Source organism: Talaromyces proteolyticus (assembly GCF_021365285.1).
Source record: "Talaromyces proteolyticus strain PMI_201 chromosome Unknown BGW36scaffold_11, whole genome shotgun sequence".
NCBI classification, from domain to species: domain Eukaryota; kingdom Fungi; phylum Ascomycota; class Eurotiomycetes; order Eurotiales; family Trichocomaceae; genus Talaromyces; species Talaromyces proteolyticus.
In genome coordinates, this window is record NW_025764287.1 from 169,563 (window position 1) to 184,405 (window position 14,843).

A 14,843-nucleotide genomic window follows, 5' to 3' on the forward strand; every position below is an offset into this window, starting at 1 on the left:
TATAGGGAGGGGCTTGAATTCTTCAAAACTGAGGACAATTCCCCTAGTAATTTAGGAGCAAGTTTGTCCAAGACAAGCAATTAAGAAATTTGCAATTATCTCAATTTATTCTAATGGGTAACATCGCCCCACTAAATCTAACACCTCCAAAGACCCATCCTATCAGCCTTTGGAACCACGTAACCAGGATGGGTAAAGGAACCACTTAACCGTATACATAATACATACTAGGCTATTTCGAGCTAAGGTTTAGGAGAGAATGTAGGTGGGCAGGGCATATGGTGCAAGACTGTATTATCTGCTCCAATTGATAAACCGCCAGTGGACCATAAGTATTTAAAGAGCCATCAGCTAAACGGATCCTAGACCTACCTCCGAAACAACCTATCATTATCATCGACTATTAGGCCACTTACCAGCGCACAAAGCTCAAATACCTCGCATCTAAAGTTATTCAACGTTGAAAGAGCGCAAGTATAACTGTGCTGAATTTGTGTAAGTTTTCATTTCATTGTTCAGTTCTAGCTCCACAGTAACATTCTAAACCATTCTACAGATACTTTCTGACGTGACATTACATCTTTCCAGTAATCTAGATCCAATGGTTGCAGTTCAGGATGACGAACTGTCTACCTTTCGTGTCCCAGAGCATTTGGTGCAATGTGAATCACACCCCCCCGACTACCTGCACGACGCGAAAGTCGGTGTCATAATTTTTTCTTCTAGGAAAGATCATGTACTACTCCTCAAAACATCAGAGACGGCAAGCCACCCTAATACCTGGGAATATCCTGGTGGAAGCATTGAGCTGGACGTCGAGCCGGAGCACATTGACGAGTCAATTATACATGCTGCTGTGCGTGAATGCCGCGAAGTGACCCAATTACATATATCCAATTTTATCGACGTCGTTCGGGACCAGTGGATTAAGGGAAACCAGGAGGTGCGCAAATTCATATTCATTGTCAATGTCCATGACAACCAGAATCCCGAACCGATGTGGACAAAGGTAGGACTCAACCCAGCTAAGCACCAAGCATTCCTATGGGCGGAGAGAGCTATGGTAGAGGGTATGGATGAGGATATGTTTTTTCCAAAACAGAAGCAGACCATACTAGATTCTTTTGAATTCGTTCGTAATATGCTTTGATAAGCGCGACTGTACGTTGTTGGATGTGATCAATTACTATTTGTCTTCTCTTTCTTTTCTCAGTTTTACAGAACCTTAACTAATTAACCTTACTGTAACATCCAATTAAAAATATTCTTATCATGCAAGAATTTAACGAAGTCTTGGATTAGCAGACGGAGTGGAGTTTGGTGCATAGTCACGAGTTCGCACATTTTTTTGTTTTACGCAGCTGTACGTTATTTCCCGCGAAAATTGGTCTACGACTGGAAATATGTGCCTATTAAATATAGGTCAGAAGTTTTCAAAAGTAGATCGTTACGAAGTCAGTACTCTGGCAATAATATTACTGTATGGCGTCACAACTGGTCACAAGTTGACTAAGACTTAGTGCAAGACCGACTTTTGTCATAAATAGATTGTAACCGTCTCCAGCTTCAATTAATTCTGACCCTACTCTCAGAACATGAGGCGTATGCCTAGAATATCTTCTCTGTCTTATGAAAGGCATAATAAACATGGAGGGCCAAGCCGTTCCTCAGAATATTGTGAGCCTACCTATTGAGATCATCCTCATGATCATTAATAACTTGCCAAGCCACACGAGCATTCTTTCACTGGCGCGGACCTGCAAATTTCTGTCCGGGCTCTCTGTTAGAATGCTTTATCAGTTGAACATCCGATACGAAAACAGTTCAGTCTTCCATTGGGCTGTAGAAACCGGGAGGATCGATTTAGTCGAGAATATGCTGTGCGGCTACTCGCCAAACGTCAACACTGTTGACATGCTGAATCCGGGAAAAGCGAGATCAGAAACACTCACTTCCAACGCGGACAAGCTAACCCCGATCATGACGGCAGTTAGACGAAACTATCAGTCGATATTTCTTCTGCTTCTCGAAAGAGGTGATGTGGATTTCACTTATCAGGACAACCTCGGCCGCAATGTACTACGGCACGCTGCCTCTACTGGCAACGTGTTCTGTGTGCAAAAACTCTTGGCTCGAAATACTATCGATATCAACACTCAAGACAAACTGGGAAGAACGGCATTAGCTATTGCCGTAAAACGTGATACGAAGCGGCATCGAGACGTGGTTCGTATGCTCCTCGAGGTAGATGAAATCGACATCAATCGTGCGGACAAGAACGGCAGCACACCGCTTCATATTTCAGTCAGATCACACAACCCGATAATTCAATTACTACTGTCTCACCCGATGGTTAAAGTCAACCAGATTGAGAATAATGGCTCTACGCCACTCATGATAGCTACACATCGGCCGGATGACACTCTCACTTTTAACACCTTGCTACATCATACTGATGTCAACATGGACCAGCAAGATCACAGGGGTCGAACCGCCCTTGTACATGCAATCTATCGGGATAACCGACAGGCAGTTCGGGCACTTCTGCGGAAGGGATGTAGGGATATCCCGGATTTCCGTGGCATGACGCCTTTAAGCTGGGCGGTTTGGAAGCAAAGGAAACCAATAGTTGAGGATTTGTTGGCGGACCGCAGTGCCAGGGGCATCGCTTTCTCAGACGCGGACAATCCATCATCGCGGCTCGCTGTCCAACATGGCAATGTGGAAATCATGAAACTGCTGATCAGATATAGCATCGATGTTAATTAACAACGTGAGGATGGTGAATCGCTTCTTTCTTCTGCAGCAAAATTGGGGCATCGCTCAGTTGTCCAACTTCTCCAACAAGGCACGATTGAGGTCAACGTCTTCGACCATGCAGGATGCACGGCACTTCATGAAGCAGTTTTTGCGGGACATGTGTGGGTAGTGAAATTACCCTTAGCCGAACCAAAAGTCAGCATCAATGCTATAGATAACGAAGGGAGAACACCACTCAGGTACTCCATAAGACACAAGCATGACAACATTGCGGAACTCTTTTTGGCGGAGCAGAAAATTAAGATTAACACTATCGACAAGGAGAGATCCACTTGTCTTCATGAAGCAGTTGCAGTTGGAAACCTGCCGATCGTGCGTTGTCTCCTTGACAGAGAAGGGCTGGAACATAACATCGCCAACCGCGATGGGATGACACCATTAGATTTGGCAAAGCAGTCATCACGTAGATCCTTCGTTAGAACCTCGCACAGCGCTATTATAGAGATGCTCAGCAGCCATAGGGTGAGCCCATGTGCCGCGTACTAAAAGACGCAAAGACAGCTAGCCATGGGCAGTGGATGGAGATGAATCTTGATAATTTCATTACTTCCTGTAACCCCTTGATCCGTTAGAGAAGGAGGTTTAGCTCTGCAAGGTTGAAGATAGATCCAGACAATTTGATAACCGGCTATTTTCCGTCCAGATTTGTCTAAACTTTGAATTAGTAACTGAGAAACCAGTTTTATTTGTCCCCATAGGTACAGTATGGAAGTCCATACTGAATAGCTAGATAGTTATGATTTGCCTCCTAGCAAAGGATGCCAAATCAGACGTAAGTTTTAGCCATTTACCAATTCAGGTCTCTGGGAATAAGGATATTCGATAAATACTTATTGAGTATAGTGGACAACACACACTTGAATCTGCAATGAAGTCAGCGATAGTGAAGGGATCAATGCATAAGGCAAAAGAGCTTCAGATAGATTTTGTGGAGCCATAGCGTCCATTTAGGTCACCCTCTAATGCCTCTGACACCTTGATTGTCTCCTTACGGACCGCACAGATGAAAGAGCGATGACTTGTCGGAAACCCGTGCGATCGCAATAGTTTGATCATCTCGGCATTTCTCCAGTCGCCGCTGTCTCCACTAATCCTCGACGGTCGCAGTCCTGAATTTTGGGTTGGATTGGCAATGATGGCAATCTTGCCCGATTGGTTTAGACTGTACACTATATTTATATGGCGTTCCAAAATAATAGTTGACTGTCTCTGGTTCAATTCCCCGCTTGGGTGCTTTATGCTTGTATTCAGGTACATACCTGATTGGGCATCGAGCCGGCTTCAAATCGGCCCCGATCAGTCCTCTAATCTAACGATATCCTATATGTTCAAAATACGCTTCTTATAAAGTCAGCAGGAAGGGAAGCTTTAAATACTGGAGAGATAATGGAGCAACGAACTTTTGAACTCTATAGGGACCCATGCAGCGGCATATAGTACAACACCAAGCCACTAGCGTTTTAAGAATTCTGAGCATTGGCCCTGTGTAAGTACATTATTTAGTACACCATCATCTGTCACAATGGAGCTGTCTGATTCGTAACCATCATCAAGTTCCTAGCCTACTTGGGCGTCGCCATTGCTCGTATGTAACATGACCGGAGTCGCTCGAAGTTTCTCTCTCCAAGTCTACTAGCAACATGCCATCAGACAAGGAGTTCACAGAACGCTTAACAGATATTAGATGGCTGTCTAGAGGAAACTTAGAAAGAAAGCTATTAGTTTAACGAGATATAGAGCATGCTGAGATGAAAATATGTTTCCCCTCATTTTGCCTTACGGTATTACTATTAAAATAACTTTCAACAGTTGTGTACTTTCCTAAACGGTCTCCATCTATGCGGAGTAAAGTATCTGCCAACGCAAGTTTGTCCTAAGTAGCAGTCCGCTAAGAGGTCATTACAAAGTTTTGTAAATTTGTTTGATTATGAACACAGTGCATAAAAGGGATCCACAATAAAATGGACCCATAATGTTTAAGTAGATCAGTGGTGTTTATGTTCAGTATACTAATTAAAATGAATCCACAGTGTTTAAAATGATCAGCTATATTTATACCATTTACAGATAGTTATTTAAACCGGATCCACAGTGTTCAAGTCGACCAATGGTCCCTATACCCTTTGCGGCTATAGTGTTTCAAGTCGATCCACAGTGTTTAAGTTGACTAATGGTCTCTATACCCTTTGCGGCTATAGTGTTTCAAGTGGATCCACAGTGTTTAAAATGATCAGCTATATTTATACCGTTTACAGATATGTTTTTTAAACCGGATCCACAGTGTTCAAGTCGACCAATGGTCTCTATACCCTTTGCGGCTATAGTGTTTCAAGTGGATCCACAGTGTTTAAAACAATCAGCTGTACTTATACCATTTACAGATATGTTATTTAAACTGGATCCCTAGTGTTTAAAATGATCAGCTATATTTATAACGATCCAGAGTCCAGTCCCCACAGTGTTGAAAATCATTGTTAGTGGGCAATCAAATATTGAATGATCCCTGTCAGAATCCCCACAGTGTTTAATAAAATTTAGCGAGTATTACTAAATAACAAACAAGCAAATGTAGTCTTGGCAAGTATCATGACTTCAATCCATCAGTCAACAGCTCTATATAGATATTAATGGGGTAGTGATGGTTATGCTAGACGTCAGTTATAAGACTCGTAGTATTTAGATTGCTAGACCTATAGTATATTAATTTATAGCGTGCATCAATAAGTCATAATGTTTATACAGAATGTTTAAACTGATTATATCATTAAAGAACACAGCCGACCTACTTAAACACTGTGGATCTGATTTAAACAACATGCTTATAAACGGCATAAACATTGCCGATCGTTTTAAACACTGTGGGTTTATTTTCAACAGCATATGCGTAAAGGGTATAAAGTCAAAATTGCATTACCTGCTAACGATGATTTTCGAATACTGCAGGGACAGAAAGTATGTTAAACGCTGTGGTGACTGTATATAGAGTACAGAGTATGAAGTAAAGATTCGCGATAAGTCATGTGTAGTAATTCAGTGCTTAATTGATAAACAACTTGTATCTACAAATATTTTAACCCGATTCATAGTGTTTATATAGTAATATATTGGGAATGATATACTTTCTTGAATGTTACAATTTGTACACGTCCTTGCATGTGCGTACATGACTACATTAGCCTCTCGGTTCAATGAGCTTTTGTTTCTTATAACTTGTGTTACATTACTTTACTAGTCCAGAAGTAATAAACCTTGTGTGGTAATATTTCCTTATTTTATATATATATTTAATGTGTGTTCATAGCAGCATACCGCACACTTGACACAGAATGCGCCTAAAATAAGCGGTCACATGGTGGAAATAATCGATTGCTTAGGTTTCAGACCAAAGCACCCGCTTTCCGCCTGGAATCGATTATTGAACTCTCTTTAATATTACCCTCTACATGGTCTGTGTGTAAAAAACTCAAGGAAGTTTTAAATCTGTCTGTTTACATATCATGGGAGAAAATGCAGAGAGGAAAATTGTTTGGTGTAGTACATACTGTACTGTTATGTAGAGATTATAAAGGCCACTAACCATGCAACTAGAAAATAACTGCCAAGTCGCTTTGTTGACAAAGTATGCGCTTCTGAACTTAGTCTTTACTCAGTTCCGCGATTTTATCATCATCCAATAGTATCACGCGGCACATAAATCGGCGATGGGAGGGCAGTATATGTCTTTTATGTGTTCCAAGCTCACAAATCTCATGTTTCCTGTAGAAAGAATACTGCCCATATGTTCCTCTCACCGCACGAGAAAAAAGTGGTTCCAGGCGACATATATTTTTAAAAATTAATGTTTGTTCCTTTGAATTGTGAAGATCTTCTACATTCATTTTCATTCTATTGAACATTTTAATCTGTTGCCAGTAGTTGTTGTATGCATAATTTGGATCGTGTAAACATTGGAGAAACAGCTGCCAGTCCTCCTGCGATATAGGCTTTTCAGCGCTTAGATAGAGTACTATATCCAGCCATCTGGATTTGAGAATCGACTCTTTGTCGAGCTTAGGACCTATGAGAAGCGGAGTTGCCTTGTACTCTCAGTGACTTTCAACAACAACGCATCACTTTTGAAAATTGTAGACCATGATGACTCAGCCGGCGCTGTAGATCGCCAGGGTGCCATTCCAGCAAAAGATCGAAAATGCTCTCCTCGAGTCCGAAGGAAGAAAGTCATAAATTAAATCTTTCAATTATCTCGCAAGCCAATCGATATAGGTCCACCTCTTTTGTCACTTTGGTGGCCTAGCAATATCAGAGTCAGGGTTCTTTCTCTTCATGTCCGTTCAAACTGATTCATCAGTTATCAAGACATATCAAGCAGATAAAAGCTTATCTTATATAAATTTTGCTCGGGAGCCTGCGTGTCTATTTATAGGCAGATTCGAAATTTGTCACCTTACCTATTATCTAATTATACTAAATATTGTGACTATATAGAAAGAATCAATTTCAGGTATAGAATAATATATACTTATTTATTAAAGGATAGTATCTCTTTTACTTGTATAAATTATCATATAAGATGTATTACAATACAATATATATATAAACCATCCAGCTTATTACTATGAGCCGTAACAGGGATAGACCCAAGAAGCATGTTTAGGCCTGATCCGGCAGGACCGAGGGACTGAAGGATATCCCGGAGGTCAATTGTGACTTATCATAATTGATACCATGAGGCCCCGGGCATGATGCCAGTACCCCTCATCTCGCAATATATGCCTTTATCTAGTTAGATTGGGTATCAATGGCCTAAGGTAGAGACTCAGGCATATTGGATTGGTTTCCCACCCGATGGGAGGAAACCAAGCAATATCTTTGTATAATTTTTGACATAACTTTCATTATAAGCCTCCTCAGCTTCGAATAGCCTTCTCCTCGAAGCCTTCCATAGCTATATAAGCAAAACCGATAGCTTCCTCCTAGTAGCCTTGCTCTATAGCATCAATATCAAGCGGTGAAGCTTCAACTCACCCACATCTAGTCTTTCCAGACACCCCCGGACACGCTCCTGCCAAGCCGTGTTACATGAGCACTGTTAACCCCTGAGATTCCTCCACTCGGATAAAGCCTCTGCCTCGTCCTTTCGTAGCTGCCTTATATTCCTGTTGACTGCAGCTGCAATTTCCTTTACTAAAGTAAAGCTATCCCCAACTTTTTGGGAATTATAATGAGCGAGCATATCATTGGACGCCTGTATCACCGTGTCCTGTAAAATCTCTAAGAGGAAGTGGGTCTTTCTATAATATCGATTTAAACCTTGTTGACGACCTATATCACGGATCAAGTTGAGCTGCCTCACTGTCGTCGGCACTTGTCCTCGATCAGACTCGAGTAATCTATGTATCAAATCCAAAGCCTTACTTTTGACCGTCAAGTTATTGGCAAATGCTCGCCCTTCCCCCTCGACTCTATCCGCATTTATAGTCAAACAGGGTTCTGATAGACTGTGTCGCAGTGCTCTCATAGCTCAGATGTTGTGAGGGTCTTTGCTTTGTTCGATTTTCAATAGTAAGACTTAGTCGAATAAAATCTAAAATAGTAAGCTCTGACTAGTTTGAGCGTGTAGATAGATAAGAACCATTTCTAAAAGCTCTATTGTTTGAGGATAAATACCTTCCGATAAACGAAATGATCGCTCTGGATTTAAATCTCACAGTCAGCAAATATAGTCTTCACCATGAAACATTTCAGATCATTCAAATAAGGATGGGCTTTTATATTTGCGTAATCATACATGAAAGGTCACTAGTATCGAATGGCTTCATTGTTTCTTATTATTTTTTCTTATCACTTAATACCATAGAAAATCGCCTGAACAATACCTATTGCTGATGTGGCTAACTAAGTTGTCCCTTTTTTCCTTTGCTTTTTACAGTACTCATATTGACATAGTATTAATATGACGGTGATCAAAATACAAAAAGATTTCTGGTAACCCATGATGTTATAGTTAGATAGCAATGTGCTCTCTATATCTAAAGTGTTAAAGTAATTATCCAAACCTTTCCAATGTCGGACATAGATGTATCGGAATTAGGTGAGGTTGGTGTAGATGTGATTGGTAAATGTGGTTGGCGTAGATGTGATTGGTGTTGATGTGGTTGGTGTTGATGTGGTTGGTGTTGATGTGGTTGGTGTTGATGTGATTGGCGTTGATGTGGTTGGTGTTGATGTGATTGGCGTAGATGTGATTGGTGTTGATGTGATTGGCGTTGATGTGGTTGGTGTTGATGTGATTGGCGTTGATGTGATTGGTGTTGATGTGATTGGCGTTGATGTGATTGGCGTAGATGTGATTGGTGTTGATGTGATTGGTGTTGATGTGATTGGTGTTGATGTGATTGGTGTTGATGTGGTTGGTGTTGATGTGGTTGGTGTTGATGTGGTTGGTGTAGGTATAGGGCAGGGGGAGCCTTTTTCCAAAATGTACTTCGCCTGTTGAGCATAAGTGCAGCCATTTATAACGTTTGTATCTGAATATCCAGCACTCCACATCATGAAACCACCCCAGGCTGCGTCGCTGCGATGGTCAGAGGCAAGCGACGCAAGCTCACTTGGTTCAAAGTAATATATTTCTCCACTGGGGAGGTTGTTTGCGGCCAATGGAGACGCAGGGACTCCAATAAAGATCTTGGTCTGACTAGATGCAGTGCCCGCAATATAATTCTCCCATGCCTCGTAGTTGATAGGGTTTGGGTTGGAGCATGAGGGGTTGTTATAAAATTGCACCCAAAGATAATCAAATTGAGACTGGCTTATCATCGCCCCCATGTTTCGTTCCGGAAGATAACACTGAGGAGCACCAGTAACATAATATGGTTTGGTCGGGTCAGAAGCAAAGTTAGATCGCAAAGTAGTTATCATATATTGATAAAATTCGTTTCCGGCAGAGTTTTCAATACTGAAATCCCAGCCATCGAGGACTGTGGTCCCAAAAGGTCGGGGAACCGTGTTCGCGGAAGAACTTCCATAGGCGTCCCAAAGATTTTGGCCAATGCTCTCCGCCTCTATCCTGGATAGTAACGAGTAGGTACCAGTGGCTCCCCCTAGCGAAAGAATGACTCTTACGCCATTTGATTGACAGGAGCGGATCGCGTTAGCAAGATTATCACAGCCCTGGGGATCACCTTGAGCAGAGATGACGCAATTACCGATTTGGCCAGATGGAATGGTTAGGCCATTACCCCATGAATTTAAGAAGGCAAGTAGAATGATATCAATTCCCGCATCTTTTGTGCAGTACTGTGATAGATCCTCGTTCTCCGAAGTGCTTTGCCCCCAGTACGCCGCATTGTGCGTGTTAGACGTTCTTAGGTGCAACGTAGCGGATCCAATGCTAATGATAAAGAGTAATGTGATCGCTAAAGGGCCATTAAGGGGCTGCATCGTGATAAACTGTGTTTGAATGATATAGGGAGGAACTAGGTAGTTCGGTTATATAAGCCTGTCCGCTCGCGATATGATGTCGAATTGGAAGAAACCTACATATTAAGACCCCTACCAATGTGTTGGCCTTTATATAGAAGTGGCTGATAATACCGGGGTTCCCAGTATACAGGCTGGATGTATGGAAAACGAGTTGACAATTCTCCTTCTGGTAATTTCTAGGCAGAGATTTGCCGTAATTTATCATACGTGCTATAGGCGTTGAGTTTGGGATCACAGTTGGTTAGCCGTTGTGGGGACTGGTTTGGATATCAATCCTGGAAATCACTCGCCTGTATCGGTGTTTAGCACCGCGGTCTCTACCAGATAATTCATTGAGCCATAATATTGCACATTTGACTTGTTCTGAATAGTATTTTTTGGATAAAACTTGAGGTACATGGCAATCTGGGAATATCCCCGTCTAGAACGATGCGAAAACTAGAAAATATAGCAGATTTGATTTCAGGTTATTATATGAAGATTTGGTTTTTTGGCATGTCTTTCTGGCTTGGTATTGGCTTCGGATGCCAGTTTTCCTTCAACAGCCCGTGTGTCTCGTTGACTGTGAAGCGTTATCCTGCCGCATATCGTGCAAATGATGATAGCAATTTGATATGCAAAAGACGGAGGCAGGGCATTTAAGATCTGTGTATAATTGCTTGGGTCAATGCCGTCGCTAAAATCTTCGCTAAATCCCCGCATAATGGCTACAGCTCTCGGGTCCTTATAGTCGTCTACCAGTGGAGTCAGTACTGATTAGGTTGAAGGACAAAGTATGTAGACGTTACCAGTTGACGTAGGCAGCCTTTGAAATTTGCTACTACGGAGATCGCTCAGCGTGTTATCGATCCAGGTAGGATTTGTGCACCGTGGTGCTGCAAGAAGGAAAAGCACAGGGCTCCCGTCTTCGAGCTCATTTTCAGGAGTCCTATGTAATCTAATGTATACCGAGTATTGTTTCCCGAGGAGCTGAAGGACAGTCTCCGCGAGTTCATTCGAGGAAGATGGATTCCATTCTGCTACAGCTAGGTTCAAAAAGATAAACTCCGGACGGAATTCATCTTCAGCCGCAATGCGACAGCGATGCAGCAACTCAACCAGGGAATCGTCAAACGGTGCTTGCTGCGAAGACAGGCCTTTCGAAATTGTCACAACGCGATATTTGCGAATCTCAGGTGAGTCTGGTGAAATTTTCAGCCCATCCTGTAAGGAGCTAAAGATGGCTGCAGTAGGGTTTTGTTTCTGAGAGAACGTTGCCGCCAGTGAGCATCATTATCACGAAATTTATAGGCTGAATCCTTACCTCCCATAAACCATGAGAGCTTGCGTTATAGAACACCCCTCCATTGATACGACAACCCGCCTTAATGAATCCAGCAGATACTCCTGGATCATCAAGAGAGGCATCGATGACGGATGGTTCTGGTAGTGGTGAAAAGGTGGGTTGGTCTGTGGTGTTTAGTTCATTTTGCTTAAGGGGAGAAAGACAGCAAGAATTGGAATCCTCTCGTCTGCGGATGGCATATCGGCAGTAATACTCTGCCACAGATGCTAGCTACCGGTCACCTCAAGCCCGCCAAGGCTAAGGGTTGATTGGACTTACTTGGATTGTCTTGCACATGAAGGACCAAGAAGTCCGCGTTTGTAAGCAAAATATCTGTCACACTGCAAACCTCCGCATCTTCCCCCTCCCCCATATGGTCCGTATCTGTGAAGTGCAACACAAGCTCCTTCTTGTTGATGCGATCGGGGGTCATTGACCCGAAAGGAGAAAGATCTGCCATAAATGAATACCGTGTTACTAGTAGCTGAGGGGGCCTATTTTCACGAGGACCCCAGACATCGTGGATATAGAGTACCACCCGGGAGCCTTCGGGAGCGAGAGTTCCTTCTATGTATTGGCCCTTCTCAAACTCTTGATACTGTCGCATTGACTGATATAGCGGGACTTCCTAGATTCTAAGTAAGCACAATCCTTGGATCATCCAGCCATCTTACTGTTCTTTTCTTTTCTTCCACTTGGAACATATTGCATATGCTTTGAGCATTCTTCAACACCTGCTCTTCCCATACCCCTCGCCCTTCTGAATAACGGTCGTACAGTGCATGCATTGTTGTGAGATGGCTTTCTTCAACATGACGCCGCGTTAATTCATTCTGTGGTACATATCCACTCAGCCCTGCATAGGTTGTAACTTCATTAGGGACCTCTGGTGTATGCGGATCGGCATAGTCGGACTCCTCTTCCTCAGATCCCCACAGTTTACCCTCATATTGGCTAGACTGATATAAAATAAAAGAATCCGGGCTTTCTACTAAGCCATCACAGCTGGACGGAGCAAGCAAGCCTGGTGGAGGAGTAGACGAGCTGACATTGGGCGCTATCGGGTCCGGAGGAAGGCCATAGATGGTGTGGTCACGAAACCGTGCAACCATGGGAAAGCGAGGCTGGCCATCTAGTCCCTCAAAGACCACCGTGTTGGTGGCTTGCGGCACCAATTTCTGTGGGCAATCGCAGCATATGCGGTCTTTGTGATACCACAGGGTTTGTCGTTCTGCGGAGCATGAGATGCCATGCAGGATAACGAAATACGTCACCGCTATTCCATATTTCCTGGAAAAGGCTCGGCTATAGCTATCATTCCAAGTCACCGTTAGGGAGCCTGCACTGTTGCCCTGGACGAGTCGAATCATGGTCGGCATCTCACGGATTTTTTCCTTGCACTGACGGAAGAGCACTTGTAGAGAGCGGGCTTCCTTAAGTAGAAGCTGCCGTTCCTGTAGAGGGTGCGATATCGCCATGATCGCTTGTTTGTACAAATCTTCCACCAGATGTCCACAAAACAGTTCTTCGGGCCCTCCTTGACCGACTTGAGAAACCTCGCACGGTGCATTGCTATGAGCTCGCCAGAAGTCTAACCATTTCTCATGCACATACAACCTATTTCGCTCTTTCAAGTAAACGACGTTGGGTCGATTGTCGTCGCACTGTACGTAGACGATTTGGGTGTTCCGACTTGTCACGTGCGCTGCCAGGAGGGCCGATAACACTCGGTGGATCTCACGAGCGAATAACGTCGCAGGCGGTTCTATAACCTTTGACAACCGGAAACGAGAGTTCATCTCCTCGAATGGCAAATTCACCAGACCGAACTTTCGGAACAACCTCCACAGTTGATCCGGAAGTGCCGCCGGTTCAAGTTTCAGATCGTCCTGAATATAGCGAAGATTCTAGTAGCAGTGTTAGCATTGGAGCTAGTCCTCTATGTAGCTGCTACCTTACATCGTCTGCGTAGGTTTGGGGATAGTAAAATAACCCCGCAACCTGGGCGTCTTTGGAGAAGGCATCCCAAAGCTTTCGTGCCGTGGCTTCTGTGAGTACCACATCGATGGAAGCGACATCAGCACAAGACGAATGCCATCGTAGTAGCGTCTTGTATTCCGTGAGAACCATTTCCTCCTGGCGTAGAATGGCTGCTTCCCATATTAAGGATACCGCTCTTGCCTCTTCATCTGGACTGGCCTCCAATCGCCGATCGCGATTAGCATTTAAAGATCCCGATAAAAAGTCATATCCAAAACGGTAATGAGATTGCCTGGCATCTGTCAAATGTACGCGGATACCCCTGATGTAAAGCCGTCCGGCGAATTCGGGGTCGAGAATCAAACTGCCTTGAGGGGTCCGAACTAGGGCAGAGGGCGGATTGAGATCGATCGTGATTTTCATCCACTCCCGAAAGACGTCCATCGTTACCGGCTCTCCATGATCACGGACTTTTCCCACAGAGATCGAAACATCCTCCCAGATATTGGCCTTCCGCGGCTTGCCTCGTTGACGACCTGCTTCGTAGGCGGCTCTCAGTTTTTGCACGCGATCCGCACCAGCAGGATACAGTTGGTAGTAGAATTCGGTCTTGAGCTTGCCCTTAAACCCAAAGTTCCAATAACTGTTATTGCTAACAATCCTGACGTGATACTCGGAGCGGCAAAGCACCAAAGCGGCAATTTTGAGGCCATCTCCATATCGCCCTGTCAGCCTTGGATCTGTTGACTTGGTTGTGAAACCCAACTCCATAGAACGAGGAGTGATGTCGCTGCCGAAATTGGCTAATTCAACCACACCTGCACCCTTGTCGAATTTAATATATCCTAGACATTGCGCAGCCACGAGGTTTCCCGCTGTCTCCACATGCTTAGAGATGGTTATCAGGGTTTCAGTTTCCGTGTCCGATGTTTGCGGCGTGAATTCCAGCAGGCTGAGATTATGTGACTGGATTATTGCATCCTTCCTGCAAGCGAGTCAGTCCTGGGGCCGGGCAAGGAAATGCCGACTTACCAATTCTGGTATAGTTCTCGGAAGGCATCAGATGAATCCCAGTCACGGGCATACGCTTTAGTTAGACCAAGGGCACTGCTATATGATGTTGGACGAGCATTGACTTTATCCAAGTCCGGTGCCTGTGAGATTTCAGTTGCCATCTGTGCTTTCATTACTTTGTAGTGTTTCTGACAGATCGACAGTCATGTTGTGAGGGTCCGGA

The 14,843-nt window shown here is 43.7% G+C and overlaps 4 protein-coding genes across 4 annotated transcripts; 2 read left to right on the forward strand and 2 right to left on the reverse strand.

Moving 5' to 3' along the window:
• Positions 1–601: 601 nt before the first annotated feature.
• Positions 602–1,150, forward strand: BGW36DRAFT_410429 (uncharacterized protein; the record flags this gene model as incomplete). Its single annotated transcript, XM_046219140.1, has 1 exon — positions 602–1,150. The coding sequence occupies one exon, from the start codon at positions 602–604 to the stop codon at positions 1,148–1,150; it is 549 nt and encodes a 182-aa protein (XP_046067832.1).
• A 497-nt stretch (positions 1,151–1,647) lies between these two features.
• BGW36DRAFT_431083 (ankyrin repeat-containing domain protein) lies at positions 1,648–2,769 on the forward strand (the record flags this gene model as incomplete). Its single annotated transcript, XM_046220927.1, has 1 exon — positions 1,648–2,769. The coding sequence occupies one exon, from the start codon at positions 1,648–1,650 to the stop codon at positions 2,767–2,769; it is 1,122 nt and encodes a 373-aa protein (XP_046067833.1).
• Positions 2,770–8,751: 5,982 nt separating this feature from the next.
• On the reverse strand, positions 8,752–10,630 carry BGW36DRAFT_38499 (glycoside hydrolase superfamily). Its single transcript, XM_046216866.1, has 2 exons — positions 10,360–10,630; positions 8,752–10,295 (listed from the first exon to the last, which is right to left on the reverse strand). Exons 1-2 carry the CDS (start codon positions 10,505–10,507, stop codon positions 8,908–8,910), a joined length of 1,536 nt encoding a protein of 511 aa, XP_046067834.1. The 5' UTR covers positions 10,508–10,630; the 3' UTR covers positions 8,752–8,907.
• Positions 10,631–10,764: 134 nt separating this feature from the next.
• On the reverse strand, positions 10,765–14,781 carry BGW36DRAFT_431085 (uncharacterized protein; the record flags this gene model as incomplete). The annotated part of the gene is made up of 7 exons (XM_046220928.1): positions 10,765–11,036; positions 11,091–11,544; positions 11,606–11,853; positions 11,906–12,254; positions 12,301–13,533; positions 13,586–14,591; positions 14,639–14,781. The coding sequence occupies 7 exons, from the start codon at positions 14,779–14,781 to the stop codon at positions 10,765–10,767; spliced, it is 3,705 nt and encodes a 1,234-aa protein (XP_046067835.1).
• Positions 14,782–14,843: the final 62 nt, after the last annotated feature.

Bases quoted from the DNA above. Each gene is read 5' to 3' on its own strand.
- BGW36DRAFT_38499 (XM_046216866.1), bottom strand. From the start codon at position 10,507: ATGATAAATTACGGCAAATCTCTGCCTAGAAATTACCAGAAGGAGAAT. The intron at 10,296-10,359 runs GTAGGTTTCTTC...CGAACTACCTAG, and splicing joins ATTGGTAGGGGTCTTAATAT to TTCCTCCCTATATCATTCAA.